The sequence below is a fragment of the Oxyura jamaicensis genome, chromosome 2 (genome assembly GCF_011077185.1).
Source record: "Oxyura jamaicensis isolate SHBP4307 breed ruddy duck chromosome 2, BPBGC_Ojam_1.0, whole genome shotgun sequence".
Taxonomy (NCBI): Eukaryota; Metazoa; Chordata; class Aves; order Anseriformes; family Anatidae; genus Oxyura; species Oxyura jamaicensis.
This window is the reverse complement of record NC_048894.1, coordinates 24,452,089-24,474,793: the sequence shown is the minus strand read 5'-3', so window position 1 is coordinate 24,474,793 and position 22,705 is coordinate 24,452,089. Positions and strand designations below refer to the sequence as shown.

The following is a 22,705-nucleotide window of genomic DNA, read 5'->3' as shown; positions in this document are numbered from 1 at the left end:
CCGGAAACTCATGGGCGGCCGGGGCCCGCGGGGCTCCGACGGGAAGCGGATCCGCCGGGCCGGGGAAGGGAAGGGAAGGGAGGGAAGGAAGGGAAGGAGGAGCGGGGAGGAGCCGGGGCGGAGCGCGGCGGGGCGCGTCTGCGGCGCCCAGCGAGGATGCGCCGGGGGAGGCGGCCGCCGGCGGCACCGAGGAAGGCAAGGGAGGGAGCGAGAGAGCGGGGCTCAGGGATCCCCCCCCGAGGGATTCCCCGCTTCGGGGTGGTCACTGAATGGGCCCGGGGCTCGGCTGGGGAGGAGCTGGGAAGTTTGGGGCGGCCCCGGCCGTGGGGCGCTGCCCGGGCGCCGGGCGGAGGAGGCCGAGGGCGGGAGCGGGGCGCGGGGCTGCCGGCCCCAAGGAAGGCGGGGGCACGGCCCTGCCACCGAGCCCGGGGTGCTGAGGGGAGGGGAGGGGAGGGTGCTGCCCGGAGCTGGAGCGTGCTGTCGTGTGCTGCTTCGCGTCCAACTGCTGGTGAGGGGCCTGGAGCACAAGTCCTGTGTGGAGCGGCTGAGGGCTACTGGGGTTGTTTAGTCTGGAGAAGAGGAGGCTCAGGGAGACCTCATTGCTCACTACAGCTTACCTGAAAGGAAGGTGTGGGGAGCTGGGGGTCAGCCTCTTCTCACAGGTAACTAGTGATAGGACCAGAGAGAATGGCCTCAAGTTGCATCAGGGCAGGTTCAGGTTGGAAATGAGGAGACATTTCTTCTCAGAAAGAGCAGTCAGGCGTTGGGACGAGTTGCCCAGGGAGGTGGTGGAGTCACCGTCCCTGGGGGTGTTCAAGGACAGGTTGGACATGGTGCTTAGGGACATGGTTTAGTGGGTGACACTGGTGGTAGGGGGCGGTTGGACCAGATGATCTTGGAGGTCTTTGCCAACCTTAATTATTTCAGGATTCATGTGGGAGAGGAAGTGCAGCTTCAGTCACCTTACTGCAGCATGGTAGAAACCACCTCGGGTGCACGTTGGGCCTCAGTGGGGTGTGAGGGAGCGGGGAAGGGTCAGCAGCTCTGGAGGGTTCTGGTTGAAGCATGTTCTTCAGAGCCCACATCTGCTGGGATGCATATGTATTATAGCCGTCAGGGTCTGGTTAGGATCAAGTCACAGGTGGTGTCTTCTGAAAGTTTTTACTGTCACATCCTCCTTCTTCACCCTCTGTTTTTGTTTTCTGAAGTCACGTGGCAGCTCTCAGAGCTATTCGTTTCCCGAAATCATCGTACCCACTCTGGATTGAGCTCAGAGCAGCCTCCTTGTGAGCAAATCTGCCTGTTGCCCACACACCAGCCACCCAGGTGGCCCAGCCCTGGCCACGCAGGTTCCATGTCCACACTCTTATGACCCAAACTCAATGCACCCCAGTGTGTTTAAGGACACCCAGACACCATGCCTTGCCCAACTGCCTGCAAGGGATGGGTATTTCTTGTTCCTTTAAATCTCATGAGTTAGTGCGTTGCTTATTTGATGTTTCTAGAAGCTACTGCAATGCCAATCCATATTTAGATACTTATTTCCTGATATACTCAAGTGTCACCATTACATCAGCAAACTGATGCAGTTGTCTTAATTGAAGGTGAAAGTGTGTGTGCTGTTATTTATGTATGTTTTCAATATATTTTCAGGTAGTCTGATCCCAGCAGAAATATTGGACTAAAGGCATGGGAATCTGAAGACCTCTGTTTCTCCTAGAAAAGGTGAAGAAGATATAAACAGTAATGTTAAAAATCTTTGTGGAAGAATTAATCCGCAAATAGCATGTGGACTCAAAGGAGGTTCATGTGGAAATTAAGAAAATGATCATCTGAAAAGTGCTAATGGCCAGACATGACAGGCTCTCTTGAATCTGATCGATGAAGTGATTTTGTTAGCCCTAAGAGGCTTTCCCAAGCATTTTTGTAAGATTTTATAATTACAGGAGTTGTCACTTTAGGTTGAATTGAAGCATAAGCAAAATTTTGTATTCAATTAAATTTGAGACCTCTGTTCACTTTGCTAAAACTGAAGACGTATTTCTTCCAGAAGCTGTGTTTGAATGGATTGTGGCTCAGCTTACAATCCTGCTAAAGGAAAAAAAAAATCCATCTTATAGCTTATTTTTATCAGCTCTGTTACGTGCACAGTAGTCAAGACTATTTTACTTCATATTGGGAGAAATAAAAGGAAAGGGTTCAAGGGTTTTTCCTGAAATCCCTGTGTAACTGATAGAAATACAGTACTTTGTGACAGCACCTTTTGTGAATTACCATGCTTGTAACTTTAAAACAGTTTTTGTTTTCAGTGTCCTAAAATTCTTTGGCCTTACGTCTGGCTTGCAAAATGTGAAGAGTTATTTACAGATAGGAAAAATATGTTTATTGTAAAAGTGGTTTAGAGAACAAGATTATTCATATGAAGTCTATGTAATGTAAGATTTTCCCCATTCTCTTATTTTTGTCTGTTATTTCATGAACAGTAAGCAGAAGTATAGTAACCATTGGTATTTCTCCAGCTAAAGAGATAACAAATAATAATTGAATAACGCAAAGAATCAGTGGCCATAATCACTGCATACTGGTGTTTAGTGTGCTGTTGGATTTGTTTTTAATATCAACTGAATCTTTACTTCCTGTTTATTCATTATTTCCAGGGATAAGATTAAAGAAGCAGGAGGAGAGATGGGAAACCCAGAAAACATTGGAGATGCCTACGTTGCTGTGATTCGTCCAAAAAATACTGCTAGCCTCAACTCTCGGGAATATCGAGCTAAATCCTATGAAGTAAAACTTTAAGACTTTTTCTTTATTAACATTTTAAAAATATGTAATAATAAATGTATAATAATACAGCAGAAAAGAAAATCTGACAGTAAGATTGCTTAAATAACATACATGCATGTCACATACCTACTGTGTGTCGCACCATCATTAGACTATTTGAGCACTTTACGGTTGTGTAATTTCCTTGTCTTTCATTTCACATCAGGGCCTTTCACCTGTGGGCTGCTTAGTACAAGGGAGCAGCCTTGTCTTTTTATCGTTAACTTTATTGTTGTGGAGGTCATTCTGAGTTCACTGTCCTGCTCAACCAGATTCAATACTTCATGAATTTGGTTACTGCTTTTACTATGGTGTGATAAATCTAAAAATGAACAAACAAACGAAAAACCTACCCAGTTGTTCTATACTTGTCTAAGTTGTGCTTGAACGCCTTTTGTTTCTTTATTGTTTGAAAGATTTTGCTTCTCGAAGTTCCCATTGAAGGTCAAAAGAAAAAAAGAAAGAAAGTTTTGCTGGAAACTAAACTGCAGGGAAGCACTGAGATAACTCAGAGCATCTTGGATTACGTATTAGAAGCCACCAAACCAATATCACCAGCCAATCAGGGTATTAAAGGTAAAAATATTCTAGTCTGATTTATTGTTGATAGCTCTGTAAAATAGTTTAAAATTTAAATGGACACAGGGAGGTTGTACAAGAGCGTGAAATTAAAAAAAAGAAGGTACATTTTGAGTTACATCAAAAACCACTGCACTGCTAAAACCTTTCATTTTCCATTGTTTCCCGTTACCTTCCAAGTCCATAAAATGCTTACTAAAAGATTCTTAAGTGAAACTTTTTCTGTTTGTTCTACTACTTTACCTCAAATTGAGATTTATAGCTAAACTTCTGGCAAAGAAGATTGAAGTAGCTTTTTTAACCTTGGTCTGATCTGATGCCAGCATTGTATAAAAGATGGAATATCTGTGTGAAAAAACATGTGGCACAACTGTGTCAGTTATGATTATAGTTTGATTGGTACATTTTCTTTTTATTACTTTGACATAGCTGGTCCAGCAAGTGACCTTGCATTTGTGCTGACAAAAATTGGTTTAGTCAGCTTATTTAATTTCCAGATTGGTATAAACTATACTGACTAAAGCACTTTTTTTTTTTTTTTTTCTGTGTACCTCATCTCTGTTTTGTAAGTAAGGTTACACTGCGAAGGTTGTCGGTGCAGACAAGACAATAAATATAGTGCTAACAATTTGGAAAAACTGGTTCTATGGTAAAATGTTGTAGGTGGCACTAGGTGGAGTTGGATGGGCTTAAAGGTAGTGAAGCAGGAAACATGAAATAACAGCATTAATACACATTGAGGGATGCTTAGCAAAAGCAAAAGCTGTCTGTTTTTTACACAGTTTGGAGAGTTTTAAATTGATTCAGGAACCGTGCATTAATATGCACAGTTCAGTGTAGCCTCTGCTACAATATGCAACTGCGGTCAGAAAAGCAAACAAAATGCTAGATTCTGTAAGGGTGGAAGGGAGGATAACACAGAAAATAGTGTCCTACTGCTACATGAATCACCCTAACCTGAAATATTGCATGCAGCTGCACTTTCATTTCAGAAAGAATCTTATTTAACTTAAAGATAAGTGGTTTAGGGGGTGAATGCTACCTGAATAATTAGAGGCATAGAAAAGTTACTGTGAAACAAGGTGTACGGTCTGTCATCTTTCAGGCTAATGAGTACATACATATTTATGTTCTTTGTTTTGTGTATTTATTTAGATTTTTTAACCTTCCCTTAGGTTATAGCTAATAATAAGTGATTTTTCTTCATAGAAATTAGGAAGGATGGGTCTGGTAAGCATTCTGCTAGCCAACTCTGGATTGTTTTGCTTTCTTGATTAATTAATTGTTTTTGTTTGTTTGTTTGTTTGTTTTTTTAATACCATACTAGGGAAGCGTGTAGTGTTAATGAAGAAGTTTCCTCTTGATGGAGAGAAGACAGGCCAGGAGGCATCACTTTACATTGTTCCAACCGTTGTGAAAGGTAACGCTAAACATAATTTCTGAAGTTGCATTCGTTTTAGTAGAGGTTCAGTTGAGGGTATAAGAATTCTTATGAATACACTGTATGTCTGTTTTGTATTTAAACATTTAAAAGCTAGATTTGCATGGAAACCTCTCTCTGAACACTTTAAAACTTGAAAATGTTACATAAAGGCATGGGAAAAACTTGTTTTTAATGGATTGCATTTATTTCTATAACTATAGCACACTTTCACTTATGGATTTAAGCTGTATTTGTTCACTTAATGCATATGTTTTGAACTGTAATCACCTCCTTTAAACTTGCTGAATGCACTTGCAAATAAGGCATCCAGACTATTCAGTTCAGTGTTTACTCAGAGAAGAATGCTTAGTGAATTCTGTAAGCAGTTTTGTTTGATGTGGAATGGTGAAGAAGTTCTTTAGAAGGCTAAGTAAACTGCTTGTCGGGAAAGTTTTTAAAAACAAGCCTGAAATAAGTGTCTGTGTGCCTTTGGTGAAACTCCTTTTTGTTTTTGTGATAGGCCTTAAGGAAAAAAACTATCAAATAAATAAAACCATTGTGGAGTTACCAATAGCATGAAATACTTCTTCAGTTCCTGAGGCCTGTTCTTTTTTTCTGGCAACGGCATACATTTAATATTAAATTCTCAGATGAAGCTGATCACAGTGATGGTGTAGTAACTGAACACGTTAATGTTTTTAAGGCTAGTCTGTTGAGTTGTGAATTGTTATGTAAGGATTGTATGTAATTTCTATCAATTATTGTATGGAAGAAGTTCAGCTACTCTCAGTTGTTTGGGAACATGTAACTACAAAAGGTGCAGAAGGGAAAACAAGATTGTTTTCTTTGAGTCTTCAGAGTATGTTTCCTTTTCAGATAATACAAAATATGCATACAGTCCAGGATGTCCCGTGTTCTACTGTTTACAAGACATCATGAGGGTCTGCAGTGAATCCAGCACCCACTTTGCTACACTTACTGCAAGAATGTTAATTGCCTTGGACAAGTAAGAAATGCCATAAATAAAAGTACAGTAAAATAGAAGAAAATTTGGAGATGTCGCAAATAATTTTTACATCATTCTTGTGAATAAAATCATAGTGATATCAGGGTGCTTTCTTCATATTTATCAGAATCTAAAACCATGACAACAGATTTCTAAATCTTTTTCAAAATGTTTTTGTAAACTGAGAAACGGTGCGCTTGTTTCAATCAAGTGTCTTCTTGAAGTCCTTGTTTACAATGAATGTTTTATAAAATCACATAAAATACTAATATTTAATCCTCTGTAAGTGACATAAATGTTATCAATAAGTATTTGCAAGACTGCAGTAGAAATACTAATTTTATACCATTTAGATTTGCCATTAGAAACACTGAAGTGCATCTCTCCCAGCCATACAAGTTTATTTGCCGTACTGAATTAAGTTTCAGAAAGGTGATTAGTTGTTTAGCCAGATTTATAGGAATTTGAAATTTGAACATGTGAGCAGGTTTTTTTTACATTTAATATACCCTTAACAAAGAAATACCAGACATACTTATGTATGAACTTATTTGCAGGAGTAAGTCTGTCTGAACTGTAGGTTAATGAGGCCTTTAATAGGAAATAGGAAAACATCATGTTTATGAGCACCTTTTTCTGCCACGCATAAATAAAGTTAGGTGAAGATCTTGGCTAATGCAAAATAATAATAATAATAATAATTACAGGCTACTTCCTGGAAAGGTTTTGTGTGTAGGGTTTGTACAGTTCATTAGTATTTCTGTGTATACCATTGTGCCAGATTTTATATTTATTTGTTAATTTATGTCTTCAGATTCTAAGCTCTGCTTACAATGCATCACCAGCCTTACAGCTGTTAGAGAAACTTTGGAAGTATAATAGAAAAGAGTTTATATTGATTATTCTCTATGGAGGTAGTCTGAAATAACACTTTAATATGGTAGTTTGAACCTTTCAAATTAGCCTATCAACTGAAATTACCTGAAAATACCCTCAGATAGGCAAGAGGGTGTTTAGAGCACAATGACCACAATTTTTAAGTCCTTCCTCGCAGCAGGACTATGAGTAAATGACAGGAACATAGCTTTTGCAGCACATGATAGATTGGATCTGGGACTTAAAAATCCAGGTCTAAGAATATGCTCTGAACTGCAAGTCATGGTTCTGGGACAGGCAAGATCCAAACGATCCTGTCAGTGGATCTTTTATTCCAAAGCATGTATTTTTTTCTTCTACGTTTCTGCATTAAATCACTAAAAAGAATTTATTGTATTCTAGCAAAGTATGAGTTTATTTCAAGCTTTTGAGAACGAATGTGTGGAAACCTAAACGCGAATCTGACTTAGACCTTTATTTAACATGTGTCCTATTCCACATGACCCTAAAGCCCTTCTATATTGTCAGGCAGTCTACTTGAAACAGAATAATCTTCAGCAAAGCTATGTGAAAAAGCAGGTGGTAGTCTACATGAAAGAGAATTAGCAGTTTCTAAGCTATCAAAGGAAGCTTAAGTCTGCGTACATACTGAAACTTCAGCTCACACTTTAAACAAATTGCTTTAAGTTTCAAAATGAGTATGCTGAGAGTAGTAACACTGATGAACTGAAAGTAAATGAAATGATAACTTGTTGGTGTGGTTAAGTGTTTCGGCTACAACCATCCCTACCTTTACTGTAGATCTTAATTTCCTTTTCTTTGAGACGTTGCATCTGCCGGAAATGTGTTTGAGCAAACATGTTTGCTTAACTATATTCTGTTTAAAAAAAATAATTTGGGGGGAGTAATTTAGTGCGATAAAATTCTGTGCACATTATAATTATTTTTTTTAATGTGTGGTTATCATACATATAACCCTTAATCAAACAAAATAATGGGCAGGCATGACCAAAATATTCATTTTCTACATGAAAATGAATTACTTGCTCATTCTCTTCTGCAGGTGGCTGGATGAACGGCATACCCAGTCTCATTCCATCCCAGCTTTATTCAGACCATCTCCTCTTGAGAGAATTAAAACAAATGTAATAAACCCTGCCTATGCTATAGAACCTGGTCAAACAGAGAGCTCATTACACATGGGTTATACTGCCTTGGAAATAAAGAGTAAAATGTTGGCACTGGAGAAAGCAGATATGTGTATCTATAATCCCTTGTTTGGGTCTGACCTTCAATATACCAATAGGGTAAGAAATGTATTTTCATTTTATATTTGTGAAATGTACATGCATTTTCATTTTACAGCTCATTCATTTATTTTATATGAGCATGCTTTGTGTTTTAATGTGATCAGATTTCTTTCTTGCACACTTACTGCCAAATAGATTTTAAAATCCACATGCTTGAACGAGAGCCTCTTTAGTTATAAAATGTCACTATCATAAATTTGTTTCCAAGAGAATACGTGGGTTGGATGGGGGATTGTTTAACCAAATCTCAGTAAGACTTTTTTTTCCCAGCTGTGTTTAAATTATGTCTTCACAGGTTGACAAAGTGGTAATAAATCCATACTTTGGCCTTGGAGCCCCAGACTATTCAAAAATTCAGATTCCTAAAAGAGAAAAGTGGCAACGTAGCATGAGCAGTGTCACAGAGGACAAGTATTACCTTACATTTCTTTTTCTTCAATAGTTAATTTTTCTTTGTTAAATGACAGCAGTACTTAGTAGACTCAGTCAGAATGATGTTCTCTTTAGGGCTTCACCGTACAAATGCCTATTTAAAAAAATCTATTTGAAGTCTCTAAGTACTGGAACATAACAATTAAAGGATGGGTCAAGGAAGTTTTAAATTACAAACATTAGGGAAGCATTTCTTAGCATAATGAATACAGCTGCGGCTTGGCTACTGCATGACTAAAATACTAGTTGTACAAATACTGACACATTTTAGCTGCATGAGCTGTAGATCTGAAGTTAGTTGTGAGTTAGTCATTGAAATACTACTGAACTGTGTTTTCCTTCTGCTTTCCCTTTAATTTAATAGGGAACACCAGTGGGTAGATGATTTCCCTCTTCATCGCAGTGCTTGTGAAGGTGATTCTGATTTACTAAGCCACCTTCTGGATAAAAAGTTTTCTGTTAATCAGTTAGACAGTGACCACTGGGCACCTATCCATTATGCATGCTGGTGAGTCGGTTCAATGTATTTTTGCCAATGGAGTGCATTCTTGCTGTAACAATTGTTTAGTGCTAAGCATCTGTGTAATTCACCAGGCAGATTCAAAAATAAGGAAAAAAAAATCTAGACTTCTAGAGTTTGACTCTAATAAATGTTAGTGTTAACCTTTCGAAGAGAAATACTGCTTCAGGTTTTGAGATAATTGCTATCTGAATGGTTTCAGAGACCAGGTACGGATACCATACCACCAAACACATACCTATTGTTCCTATATCTGTCCTGAAGCACCTGTTTTAATTGCTGGGTCTGGATTAGTGTGGTCACTTTTGCAGTCTTTACTGGTTAAAGGCTGCAGGTAGTTTTATATAGCAATAGCAAGTGTTGGTGATGGTCAAGCTTTGAGCAGGAAGCTGACTTAGGGTGATCTCCAGATGGCAACTTGTCTGATTCTGTAATTCTGTGATGATTTTAATCTGTAATTCCTACAGAGTTTTTGTCAGTTGTAAAAATGCTTTTGTTTTGTCTTTAAGCAAGTTAGTCTTCTGTATTTATAATAGTGTCTGATGACCTGAAGAACATGAAAATCAAGTTTGATTGTTTGAAAACAAACAAAAAACTTATATGACTTTTAGTGTTTCTCAGAAAATTTACATGAACAGTATATACCAGATTTACCTATTACGAGTGTGAGGTTTAGGTGTTCTCAGGAGACATCTGCCTGACAGTCAGAAGCTTTAATGTGATTCTCACAAAGATTTTTTTTGAGGGCAAGGCTGAGCCCTGTTTTTGGTGTGACTGCATTGCTACAGCTACCCAAACTTTGTTTAAAGCAAGATTGGGTGTGTCTGTAATGAATCCAATAAACAATTACTAGACAGTACCAAGTAAGTGTAGAACTGATGCTAGTTTCCACAAACTTATTAATGTTCCTCTGTCTTTGGTGTCATTTCAGAGTTAAAGTCTTGAGCATGGCAATGTACTTTTTCATATCTAGGAGTATCTGAAAAAGATTGTTATTTACACTTGTCTGTTCTGTTTTCAATCTGTCTGCAGGTATGGAAAAGTTGAAGCCACTCGGATGCTGTTGGAGAAGGGGAAATGCAATCCAAACCTTTTGAATGGCCAGCTTAGCTCTCCTCTGCATTTTGCTGCTGGAGGTGGGCATGCTGAAATAGTACAAATTTTACTGAATCATCCAGAAATTGACAGAGTAAGTTCTGTTTATGTACAGAAATAGCAGTTTAACATCCCCTTTCTAGGCTGTGCATGTGAAATACTTTTTGACCAGATCACAATGTGTGATCCTACTGAGAGATTGCCCAAAAAATGGCTAAATATTTTTCATCAGTTCTGCTTTTCCCATTCTGTATCAATTAAATGTTAAACCCTAGGATCGAGGATCTTAATAATCTTGACAATGTGTAAGTGTTTACCCATTTCCAGTCAAAACAATGTATTTTCAGTGTTTCTGTTTGTTTGTAGCACATTACTGATCAACAAGGAAGGTCTCCACTGAACGTCTGTGAAGAGAACAAACAAAATGAATGGGAAGAAACTGCAAAACTGCTGAAGGAAGCCATAAATAAACCTGTATGTGTTTATTTTCTAAATAGTTTGAAGTTTATATTTAATTTACACACAGACTTGTGGAAGAGCTAGGCCAACTTACAGCTGTTACTGGAAACGTGCAGTATACTTCAATTGTTAGTGTAAATATTGACAAACTAGCATTTTGTCTCTTTAATTTCTTCTGTGAATATTTATGGCTTGTGAGACTTTAAATGTGATTATTTGATTTTTTTGTAGGAGCATCACATCAACTATTGATCTCATGTCTACTTTTGATGATACAACCATTATTTTTCTTTATGGCTTACCAACTTATGTGCTGATAAACAGGGACACTCAGCTGCTTAAATGTAGACTTCTACAAAACAGACTTTACGTTGCTTAGTCAGTGCAGGCTTCCTCAGCAGTCAATGGAGTTCTAGCCAGGATAGTAAATATAATTTACAATGCAATTCCTATTATCCTGAAGTAGTTTTAATGTTAGCCAAGTGACTTAACAGCATTTGTTTCTTTCCTTTAACTTCAGATGGAACTTGTATTTCTGCAAATAGGTGACAGTAAAACGTTGAAAATTTTTGTCGATGTTTTAAAGTAACTTCATTTCACTCTATATGAATGAAAGTTTGCATTCCAATATAATTAATGAATTGACACCCTTTATTCTAAGGGTGTTACGTAGTTGATCAAGTGAGAACTGTGCGTCTAATGACTCTGAAAGACTAATGCACACGTTTTTAGTAGATTTCAGAGCATAATAGGTGATACTGTGTCATCACTTACTGCTATTGAATTAATACATTACAATTAGAAGAAAAATAAATAACTGCAATAGGATTCATGGTGTCTACTGCAGTCAAAATAGACTGATGCTTCACACTCTGGCCACATTTTCAGTCATTTGTCATTTTCAAAGGCATTAATCTTCCTGAGTAAGTTTTTAGGATTTATGTCTCAGTTCTTGAGGACTGAGTAGATTTGAGGAGGGGAAATAACAAATTCTTGTAACATTTTATCCAAGAAGCTGAAACATTGAACTTGTTGGAGAGATGAATACAAGATGTGTCATTAATTTGTATGACTTGTGAGTGTATATATATCAGTATGCTTTAAGTACCCAATTTAAGTTTAAGTCTCTCAGAAAGCACACTGCATCCACACGTAGTAATATCATTGAATGGCTAAAAGATCTTAGTGAGATCATACTCTTATTGTGCTGGGGTCTGTGTAAAGGACGGTGCTTTCCTCCTGAAAAATTAACCTTTTTTGGACTAAAAAAAGGTTTTTCACTAATGGTGAGAATAATTCATAACACGCCAGTAATAGTGAGGTAGTGATTCAGGATATGCTTAGGCAGTTGAACCCAGATCCCTTTTTCTGTAAGAGTTTGAGCCCAAACTTTAAGTTCCTGCTTGCCTTTGAGTTAAACTCAAAGGCAAACTCTGCAAAATATCAGTAGAACCTATCTTGTTACTGTGGTTAAAGAAAAAAAAAAAAAAGTATAAGAAGTTGCATGGGACATGAAACATACAGTTTTCTTAAACAAAAATATGAAGTTGTGCAGTGTTATTTTTCTCAACGGTGTCAAGCACCTGCAGAAAGATCTTTTAAAAGTTTATGTTAAACAGGCAATATGTTTAATTCTTTATGTAGTATGAAAAGGCACGGATTTATCGTATGGATGGGTCATACCGCTCTGTTGAGCTGAAACACGGAAACAATACCACCGTACAGCAGATAATGGAAGGGATGCGTTTGTCTCAAGAAACTCAGCAATACTTCACTATCTGGATCTGTTCTGAGAACCTCAGTAAGTAACAAGGAAGTTAGTTATACTTGAGAGTTTATCATAATTTCTTTGTTTATTTGCCTTTTAAAAAAAGAATATTTTCTTAAAATAGGAAACATGGTCTCTGACAGATTTGTAATACTCTGTATCAGTTTCTTACAAACCATGTTTAGGAATTAATTTATATCTAGGCTGTCTGTTGACATGCTTTGCCCCTCCTGGAGACTCTGTGATCCTTACAGGTGTCATTCTTTATATATTTTGCATAAGGAGTGAGACCCAATTTTCTATTTCCTCTGCTTAAGCTTTCCTGCAGTAGATCAGCTCTCAGCCTTTACAGCCTGATGTCTCCAAACTGTGCTTCCAGAGCTACAGAGAACTTCTTCATTTTAGCCATCATTTTGGCTATCTCCAGTAGGTCTGACTCTGTCACTGTGGCACCTAAAATGTATTTCATCTTGGAAGATGAGCCTGTTCCAGATTGCCTTTCTGTTATATGGCACCTTCGCTGTCGTAGTCCATGCTGCTAACTCATCCTTGTGTTAGCAGTATTTTTCTTCCTAGAGTTTATGAAATTGGATGCATGTAGTTCTTTCTACCAATCTAATAAAAAGCATATTATAGTTGTAGTTGGAGATACATGGCAAAAAGATGAATAGAACTACAAAAAAAGTGGACGACTGTGATTGTATTTTGTTACAAACCATGGAAAACAGTACTGCTGTGAGACACATTATAGCAGTATTTACAAAACACAGTTCAGGCCCAGTGGATACCGTGTTGACAGTACAGTTCATACAGAAGCCTTGCATTCAAACTTCTATTTATTGATGTCATTATTCTACTACTTTAGCACTGTTACTTTTTTTTTTTTTTAGTCTGTACGTATTGTAGTTGTATGCAGTCTGGCTACTGTAACCTACATTTGAATGTAATACCTGGAACAGAAAGGATCATAGAATCAGAGAATGGTTTGGGTTGGAAGCGACCTTTAAAGATCATCTAGTCCAGTCCCTCTGCTGTAGACAGGGAAGAAGTGTTTGGGTATTTCAGTCTTGCTGCTAAACAGTCTTGTTTCTAAACATATATATCATGTTTTGTTTAAATCGTGGAAGTACTACCCTTGCATTTGAGGGGAAATGTTTGCTGATACATTGTTTGTTTAAAAAGAAGTAATTCTGTAGGTATTTAGGCTACGTTTGAAAATGAATCAGCTTCTGATATACAGTCCTTCAAACAACCAATGACAAGTTTTAAAATATATTTCTTGCAGTTTGTTGCATGCAATTGTGAATACCACACAGTCTCCTTGTATATAGGATGGATAATGTTTTTCTGTGTTTGAATGTAGGGGGGATAAGTTGAGTGAATAGATTATCCTCAGTGAAAACATGTTACACTATAACAGGTCCTTTGAATTTTTACATATAATGTAAAATGTCACAGTGTAGAAGTTAGGGCAGTGAAGAGAAAACCAATACAGTTCTGGATCCTCGCTACTAGAAAACAGCCAAACGGTAATCACAAAGACAGGGAGGACAAGTGAACGAGCACCACTGAAGGTGTGGACTTCTGTATGTAGAAGGACTGTAGCTGGAAGCTTTGCATTCGTTTCTCATTTCTGATACAGACAGGAGAACGTGTAAATTCAAATTATTGTAGCCTGACAAGATATTTCACAGATTTAAAAAAAAAAAAAAAAAAGTCTGTTGTGAAAGGATTATGGATTATATCTCTGAAAATGGTAAATAGGTTTGCAAGATTAGCTGTATCTGTATTTTTCTGTCAAAATCAGACTTTTGGACCTTCTCCCATAATAATTATTGTGATTTATTTAATATGACTGCTTGCTTTCTGGATTCCCTTTACTTGTGGTTTTATGGTCCATCTTGGTATTCCATTAAATTTTTAAATACAAGTTATCTCTTGAAGCTGAAAACAGCAGATTCATCATTAGCGCTTTAATTAAATATACACCAAGAGTTTTGTCAATCAATCTGTATTTTCAAAACCTTTTATATATAGCAGTTTAGAAAGAATGGAAAAACTGTTAATGAGTTCTCAGTTTCAGATATTCTGTTTTTGGCATTTAGTCATCCATATATGTATATGCTAGGTTATTGTTTTGTTTATTTATAAACAATCTGGTATTTTCTAGGCCTCCAACTGAAGCCATATCACAAACCTTTGCAGCATATTCGAGACTGGCCTGAAATATTCACTGAACTGACAAATCTGGATCCTCAGAGGGAAACTTCACAGCTTTTCCTGAGAAGAGATGTGAGACTTCCACTGGAAATAGAAAAAAAGGTCTGCACATAGAAGTGATAGCATGAAACCATGGTCTGAATCAGGATACCTGGAACATCAACACTCACTGTGTTTAGTGACTGTAGTAATTTCCATACTTAAATCAGATCTCTTCTCTTCTTCCCTTTTCTGTAAGAGTTTGTCTTCAAGTTCTGTCCTATGCCTGTTCAACATTCTCTCAGACTCTCTGAATTTCTCACCTTCTTAACTGTTTGGTTTATTGTATGCCCCAGTCTCTGTTTGTCACGCACATAATAATAACCTACCCTGTTTTCTTTGTTTTCCTCGTACAGTGATGTATCCAATATTTAATTGGTCAGTTTCAGTGGGATTATTCAAACATATTCAGAATGGATGGGGGGTGGGAGGACACATATATCAGTACTTCTGTGAACCTTTTGATTGGGCATGGTGTGCTAGTCACCTTTAAATTGTAAATGCGTTAGATCAGTGAAGTCTTGAATTAAGTCAATGAAAATAATTCTTTTTTTTTCCATTACAAAGCATTACTAAAAGGTACATTTCAAGCTGGATCACACCTTTGTGTTCTATCTCTAAATCAGTGAGAAATTGTATTTATTGTCTCTAAGCACATTTTATTTTAACAAGAAACCACTTTTTTTTTTTTTAACAGATTGAGGATCCTTTGGCTATTCTTATTCTTTTTGATGAAGCCAGATATAACTTACTGAAAGGTTTCTATACATCACCTGATGCCAAGCTGATCACACTGGCAAGTCTGCTCCTACAAATAGTCTATGGAAATTATGAGAGCAAGAAACATAAACAGGGCTTTCTGAAGTAAGTATGTGCATTTAAAACTTCAAATTTTGTTTTTCAGTGACATCTTTTAGATAGTTCCACTTACTGTGAAACTCTCAAATTTTAGGTATAGTATTGTTTATTATTATTCTCCATCACTGAGTTCAGAGTGACCACATAACCCTTGTAGCATTAACAGAAGTTAGATGTGATGTCTGAAAAACACACTAATTTTACTTATTGCAGTCCCAGGCAGAGGGATGCAGGTTCTGTCTTCTGCAAGTCTATGCTGAGATACAGTAACATGAACGTGTATAACCGTCTTCATGCAAGTGAAGGGTTTTGACAGGATGGGGACTGGCCTATGCTGAAGGAATTCCTTACTATGTCCAAATAGACCAAGTTCTGGGACTGGCTTTCCTCCATCTTTTGGAGGTGGGATGGAGAGACGATGGAGAGGGTTATTTCTGTTCACGTTTGCATATGAAATGCTACACCAAATTGGTCAGAAACACAGCACCAGCAGGGCTCTGCCAGATGGTGCTTTTCTCTCCCCTTCTCTTCACTTGCGGAGCTGTGGCTGAGCTCTTCTGGGATGTGTTTTTTTCCTCCCACATACATTCCTACACTGATACCTGAACACATCAGGATTTCACTCCTCTGCGGTGTGAACCTTCACCCCATCCCCCACCATCTCCACCCCAGCTCATTCATGTAACAGCAGCTGTGCTATTCTGGGACGTTACTATACTTCTTACCTGTTCTCATTCACAGCATCAGCTGAGCTGTGTTAGCTTGCTTTTCTTGGTTATGTACTCCACCATCAGTAAATCAGGTGCATTTTTTTTGCTGCAGTTACACTGACGCAAGTGTGAGCTGCCTCTGAAAGGGCTGGCTGTACTGCCTCACTTGCACGTTCCTTTCTCTGCCTTCTGTTAGGCATAGGGACTGTACCTGTACAGAGTAAGCTAGACGAATGAATGAGCTCACTGAGCAGAAAACCAGCAGTGACCCCAATACATTGTCCTGTGCAGGGTTTCTGCTTGGTGGTGCAGTTATGGACAAATATAGTGGAAAAGGGATGCAACCTATATTAATAGTGCATGAAAGCCAACTAGGCTTTTATGGCTTCCTTTTAGTGTTTGTTGCCTCTTTTTAAAGCAGAACTTTCTATAGATAGCTCATAATATGAGAGTGAACCTATTTAATTTTCACATGGAGATGAATGGGCCTAGCTATTGTTGGTACCGAACACAGCACTGAAGGGAAGAGTGCCCATGAGCTGTCATCCTTACCAAGTGATGTGATTTGTCTGGTTTAAGCGACTGTCCCTATATAATTTTGGCTTCCAAACTGGAAACCACCAAACTGGTCTGTAATCAAGTAAGAGTCGTGTTCTCCTGCTAGCATTTCCTCCCCCTGCCACGTCCATCATCAGTGACACAGAGTGGTTAACACAAAACTCTGTCAACTGCATTGCCATTTGCTGAGAATTGCACTTCATTTTAGGAAGCCCTAGCTTTGATTTCAGGATAGCTTCTCACCTGAGGAGGCAAGGTAGAAGAGGAGCTGACTGTCTAGCTCTGTGTATGTGGCTTGAAGATGCAAGCTGGCAGACATTGTTTTGAGTCCTTACATTGTCTGATGGAGGAAAACTTCTTTTCTGCTTTGTTTTTCTTGTAGTGAAGAAAATCTTAAATCCATAGTGCCAATTACTAAACTGAAGAGTAAAGCTCCTCATTGGACAAACAGGATACTTCACGAATACAAGGTAGGACAAACAGTAAAATTCTAGAAAATCCTATCTTAAACATGTATTTGACTGGTTGTCAGTTAATGAACAAAAATGTTCACATATAAAGCTGGAAATGTGCACGTTCTGAAATTTTAGTGTAGGTTGTTGCAAAGTTCTATTTCTTGTGCAGTTACAGTAGTTTTGTTTCTTAAAAATAAATATAATTTTGTCGTCTGTTCATTTATCCTCAGCATTAACTTTCCATTGGGGGATGTTGCCAAATGAGGTGGACATGCAGAAAATCTATGCTGTTTTATATTTTCACATCTTCTTGCAGTGATAGATCCATAAACTCCTTTGTGCCCATGTAACTTGTATGTTAAGGATGTGAGTCAGTACTGCTAACAAACTACACCAACTAGAGTAGTTCATTTAGCAAAACTTTTAAATGTGGACTTGGGCTGCTTCTGTAGAAGACATCTAACTTCGGGCTGTGAATTCCAAACTGGGTCAGACACACCAGAAAATTAAATTAGTGAACTTTGTAACAAATTGTGGAAGAAGTAAGGTGTGACAGAGAGAATTGTACCAGCTGACATGCATCGCTTACGGTAGCTGACAGGAAACTCTGCAGAGGCACACAGAGAATGTTTTCAGGCCTTGCTGCTTTTTCTTTGAGGTGAGGTTACTCAATCATATGCTTTCTCCTGGTGTCTACACCTTTTCCGTCAGAAACCAGTAGATCATTCCTTGTCTTTATAATACAGATGAAGAAGAGGGTGATGATGTTTTTTCTAAGACTGTGGTATAGAAGAGGGCACAGCAGAGTATTCTCTACTTTCTTTTATTAGATAATACATAAGAGTGAGCGCAGCTTTCTAGGCTTCTGTTCTTAGGCCATTATTTTTGGGTGCAAGTGAAGGGGAAAGGAGCTGCAATCTTTGTTCCAAAGACATTCATATATTTTACATTTTAAAAATAGCTGTGTAGAATTCAGGTAAACAGTAATGCAGGGTGTGGAACCAAAGAGGTTGGTGCCACCCACCACACCCACAATTATGCCCCCCTGATTGCTAAATTGTTGTGTTCCCTCTTGGCCCTGTGCCTTCTATGTGTGGCCCAGACAAATTTTTATTTCAGAAATGTTTTTTAGCTTCAGAACTCAAAAAGATATTTCCCCTTTTTTCTGTTTAGGGTGCTTTACATCAGTATATTCTGAGGTGGGAGCGCATTGTAACAACCCTTTGTTGTGACTGTTTCACGTTACTGAAGAGGAAGAGACAGCAGGAGCATGTCTCACTCTGATCGAGGGCCCTGCTGAAGAAAACAAAGCTGTGCCACCCTTTGTTTAAAAAATAGAAAATCTGTGCTGTTTTGGGGGGAGGTACTTGTTCATCTGAACATGCCTTGGAACCCTCAAAGGAGGAATGCTTAGGGCTTTTTGGATTTTATGTATTTAGCGCCTGACAAGTCCAATGTACTTCTGAGAGAGGGAAGATAGTGGGGACCTGCAGTGCTCGGGTGTCTGTGGTTAAGATTTTTTGATGCTCATACAGACACCTGCTTTCTGCCTCAGTCTGTTTTGGCATCTGAACCTTTCTGTGACTCCAGGGTTTAGGTGCAGGAGAATGGTTGCTGGGAAAGCGCTTTGGGAATACTAGTTTAGTGGGAATTCTACTAAACTGTGGATTTTCTTCAAATAAACACAATTATTTGGGAAGACGTGTTGATTGCCATTGTTCTTTTATTTCTAGAACCTCAGCACCAGTGAAGGTGTAAGTAAAGAGATGCATCACCTTCAGCGCATGTTTTTGCAGAATTGCTGGGAAATTCCTACTTACGGAGCAGCTTTTTTCACCGGACAGATATTCACCAAAGCAAGTTCAAGTAGCCATAAAGTCATCAAAGTGTATGTAGGAGTAAACGTGAAAGGGCTGCATCTCCTCAACATGGAAACGAAGGTCAGTTTAAGTGATCTGCCAATAAAAGCTGCTAAGTTTAAATTCTGTTCTCTTAAATTCTCTATGCTACTTGAACTTGCTACTTTTTTTTTTACCAGTCTCTTTTCACATGCAACTTGACTGTGAAGATTTCCAAGATACTGAAGTCTTCAAAAGGCACTACTAATAAAATGCCTCGTATTTTTCCACTTGACTACTTTATAAGCTACAACTAGATAATGGAACATACTGTTTAACTTAGGTAGAATCCTATCTTAAGTAAGAAAAAGTAAGGAAAATTCAGTTTGTAGGTATGGAGAGTATTTTCTGAGTGATGGTTTACTACATTTCATTGTAGGCTTTACTCCTCAGCCTAAAGTATGGTTGCTTTATGTGGCAGTTGGGAGATGGAGATACATGTTTTCAAATACACAGTCTGGAAAACAAAATGAGCTTTATTGTGCATACCAAACAGGTAAGCATTGTCATTTTTCATCCTTTATTTATGTTAAATTATTTTTCCTAGACTTCTCTTTTGAGATTGCCTACCCTTGTTCTGTATAAAAGAAGCTCCAACCAGGTCCCCACAAAAATGATTTTCAAATGAGAACTCTTGTTAATATTTCAGAATGTTTGCTTGTTTTCCTGGTATGTGAAACCTTTAGGGTTCAAAATATGTAAAAATACATCTGCAATTATTAGGGAATAGATTTTTTGTAATGGAAACTGTTTGTTGCACCTACCCAATGCTTTAGACTCTAAGGACAATTTCAAATATGACAAGAATCAAGGAGTTAGAGCTGGTAACTTTTCTATCAAACTAGTGGAGTTTGGGATTGGATAATATTAGTGAAAATATGTCATGTTAAAATGTGTTGCAAGAGAACTACAGCTTTGAGTCTCTTGTAAACTTTGACAGTAGTTGCCTTTTGATTCTTAAGAATATGGATAGAGGGCATGAAGTGATTTAATGTTTTGAAAAACCCTTTCTGATTTATGAGGAAAATCTAATTCTTGTTTTTCTTGTTTCGTCTAAAATGACGTAATTTCTATCATTTTGTATACTTACATTTGCCATATATTTAAACTGTTTGTGTCATTGATCTGAAATGCTGATTAGAATTTAATTGTATGCCCTTGTACAGGCAGGTCTCGTCGTAAAACTTCTGATGAAATTAAATGGCCAGTTAATGCCAAGTGAAAGAAATGACTGATGGAAAAGTTATGAAACAGCATCTTATGGCTAAGCAAAAAACAATTCCCATCCTAACAGAAGACTTCCACGTACATGAGTTTTACACAATAGAAAAGTCAATTTGTACAGTTGTTTTTTTAACTTTGTACAGAAGCTGCATGGTTTATTTTTTTAAAAAAACTATACAACATATCTATTATTTTTATAAATATTTTTGTTTTGCATATAAGCTATTGTAGAGCTTGAGGTAAACCAATAAAGCTGGTAAAATGTAAATTTTGGTCAGACAAGAGTGAATACAGAATCATTCTTGATTCTTGATTGCTGGATGAGAATGAATCTGGGAAGTTTTGTTCCCAGAGGATTATGAGACTGCTGGTGCCACTAAGCAAGTCTCAGTTAACCTATTTACCTTTCCTGTCTTTCTGTGGAACATCAAGGAGGTTGTATATGTTTTAGTATTTGTAGACAAACTTTATTTTTAAAATACTGTTCATAAGTATGCCTAGAAGACCAGTCAAGCCTTTGACCAACTACTTTTGATAAACTCGTATTTTTTATTTGGTTTCTGACAAATGTTATAGCTGGCTTTATTTTTACTCTTTCTCATACTTTGTATTCAAATTTATTCTAAAATACTGCATGAGGATGTCAAAAGGGAAATACTTTGAATCTACAAAAGCCATATTAAATGTTTAGCATGCTTGTTATAGGAAAACTGGATTTCTACTTTTGCTGTGCAATATAAAATTTTGTATGTGAAGGAGAGGGAGATACAGATTTATAAATAAATCTTATTCAGAAGTCTTCAGAAAGTTTAATAAATCTTACCCTGGATTGCAATACATATGCAGTAACAAAAGCTCATATAGGATGTACTGAGTTATTTCTGTTAAACTCATTCTCCTACTCATTTCTTATTTCAGTTTCTTGAAGCCACAAGGAGTGCAGGATGCAGAAATGAACATTCTTTATGTAACAGTTACAGTTTATAATGCAACAATACAGTTTATAAGCATTCTTGCTCTTTGCAGAGTTAGGACTGGGTCTTAACATGTTGGGTCCTAAGTGTAAGGTGAAACGCTATGGAGTCTGAAACATGTCGTTGTACCTTAAAATAGTATTCATTACACATCTTTAAAAATCCTAGTTGCATTTTGGGGTTTTAAGTGCACTTGACTATTTCTTCCATGTAAACTGCATGCTAAAACAGTGTGCAATATTTTGTAAAGTAACTTACAGACAAGTGGCTTTTTTTGTTGTTTTTTAAAGTGAAGATTAAAACAAGTGTTAGGAACTGTGTTGTTTTATAATGCCTTTACTAGTACCTTACTACTATTAAGTACATTTTAAGAAATTAACAGCTTAAAAAAAGTGAAAAGGAGACTTCATTTGTTATCTTCTTAGAAAGCTATGCTTTAGAACTGAAACTTTGCTGTCATAAAGAACAGCAAATCTTCATGGATGGTTATCTTTTATTTAAGGTAAATAATGGAACACTTAGGTCCATCATAGTCCGTCCTTGCTATCATGGGGCACGGGTATCAGAAGTACTTTTCCATACACAGCACTTTGTTACAAAGCTAGAGGAAGAATGTTAAGATGTGTGTTACAGTCACATATTTAACAACAGTATTAATATGCCTTAATGCTGTATAGTTCTTTCTGCTAAGATTCTTATTTATTACTACTTAATAAATTGTTTACAACAAGTCATCTTTGTTGGTTTCATATTATTGCCACCAGCGTGGAATTACCATCAAATGTCTCACCAAGCAAGTGCTATTACTTTATAAAACACTTTTTTTTTTTTTTTTAACAGGCTTACCTTTGCAAGTTTTGTAGGGTGATCATGAGATAGGATCACAGGGAGAGTTCCAGGGTTACTACAAATTAAGGCACACAGAGCACCTTGCTGTGCACCTTGGATACAGCTTGGGCATTGATCGGAAAAACTGGAAACTCTTGGTCCTGGCAAACCCAAAGGCTGCAGATGCTGTGTACCAAGGGAGTTTTTGAGGTCTGAGAGCCCAGCCATGCTGTCCAGGTAGGCTTCTGGCAGCTGGGTACGTAGCAGTTGTCACTGGGTTGCTGTGACAAGGAAGGCAAGTGCTGTCCTTTTGTCTAGAAGTGGGGAAATGTGAAATAGGAGCAGAGAGAAATCTAATGTAGAGACAGACTGCTAGTAATAGTCCTTCAGAATGGAAAAAAGCTCCAAGAAGGGTGAGTCTAAAAATGAAACAGCTCCTGCTTACAAAGGTTTAGGTCAACTGTTACAGTTTCTCTAACAAGTATTTTTAAATCAATAACCATATAGTTGATAAAGCAAAGATTTGATGGAATATTCCAATGAGGCTGAGTAAGGCACAATTGTAGTTGAAAATTTAAACTGAAAAACAGGCACATTTTTACCAAGCAGGATAATTAATCATTAGACTGCCCCGCTGCCAGGATGGG

The 22,705-nt window shown here is 37.8% G+C and overlaps 1 protein-coding gene across 2 annotated transcripts; it reads left to right on the top strand.

Moving 5' to 3' along the window:
- Nucleotides 1-125: 125 nt before the first annotated feature.
- On the top strand, nucleotides 126-21,964 carry KRIT1 (KRIT1 ankyrin repeat containing). Of its 2 annotated transcripts, XM_035318716.1 has the most exons (18): nucleotides 126-195; nucleotides 1,654-1,725; nucleotides 2,658-2,787; nucleotides 3,243-3,402; nucleotides 4,733-4,825; nucleotides 5,705-5,834; nucleotides 7,774-8,017; nucleotides 8,316-8,431; nucleotides 8,817-8,960; nucleotides 10,005-10,161; nucleotides 10,434-10,541; nucleotides 12,171-12,327; nucleotides 14,465-14,616; nucleotides 15,251-15,417; nucleotides 17,062-17,149; nucleotides 18,868-19,074; nucleotides 19,412-19,528; nucleotides 20,199-21,964. In XM_035318716.1, the coding sequence occupies exons 3-18, from the start codon at nucleotides 2,686-2,688 to the stop codon at nucleotides 20,265-20,267; spliced, it is 2,211 nt and encodes a 736-aa protein (XP_035174607.1). In that variant the 5' UTR covers nucleotides 126-195; nucleotides 1,654-1,725; nucleotides 2,658-2,685; the 3' UTR covers nucleotides 20,268-21,964. The 2 variants fall into 2 exon arrangements, with proteins under 2 accessions (XP_035174607.1, XP_035174608.1); XM_035318717.1 differs by lacking the exons at nucleotides 19,412-19,528; nucleotides 20,199-21,964 and adding an exon at nucleotides 19,173-19,386.
- Nucleotides 21,965-22,705: the final 741 nt, after the last annotated feature.

Excerpts from the sequence above, each read along its gene's own strand:
- KRIT1 (XM_035318716.1), top strand. The coding sequence starts at position 2,686 with ATGGGAAACCCAGAAAACATTGGAGATGCCTACGTTGCTGTGATTCGT. Across the intron at positions 8,432-8,816 it reads AGCAGTGTCACAGAGGACAA|GGAACACCAGTGGGTAGATG; the intron begins GTATTACCTTAC and ends TTAATTTAATAG. Across the intron at positions 12,328-14,464 it reads GATCTGTTCTGAGAACCTCA|GCCTCCAACTGAAGCCATAT; the intron begins GTAAGTAACAAG and ends GGTATTTTCTAG.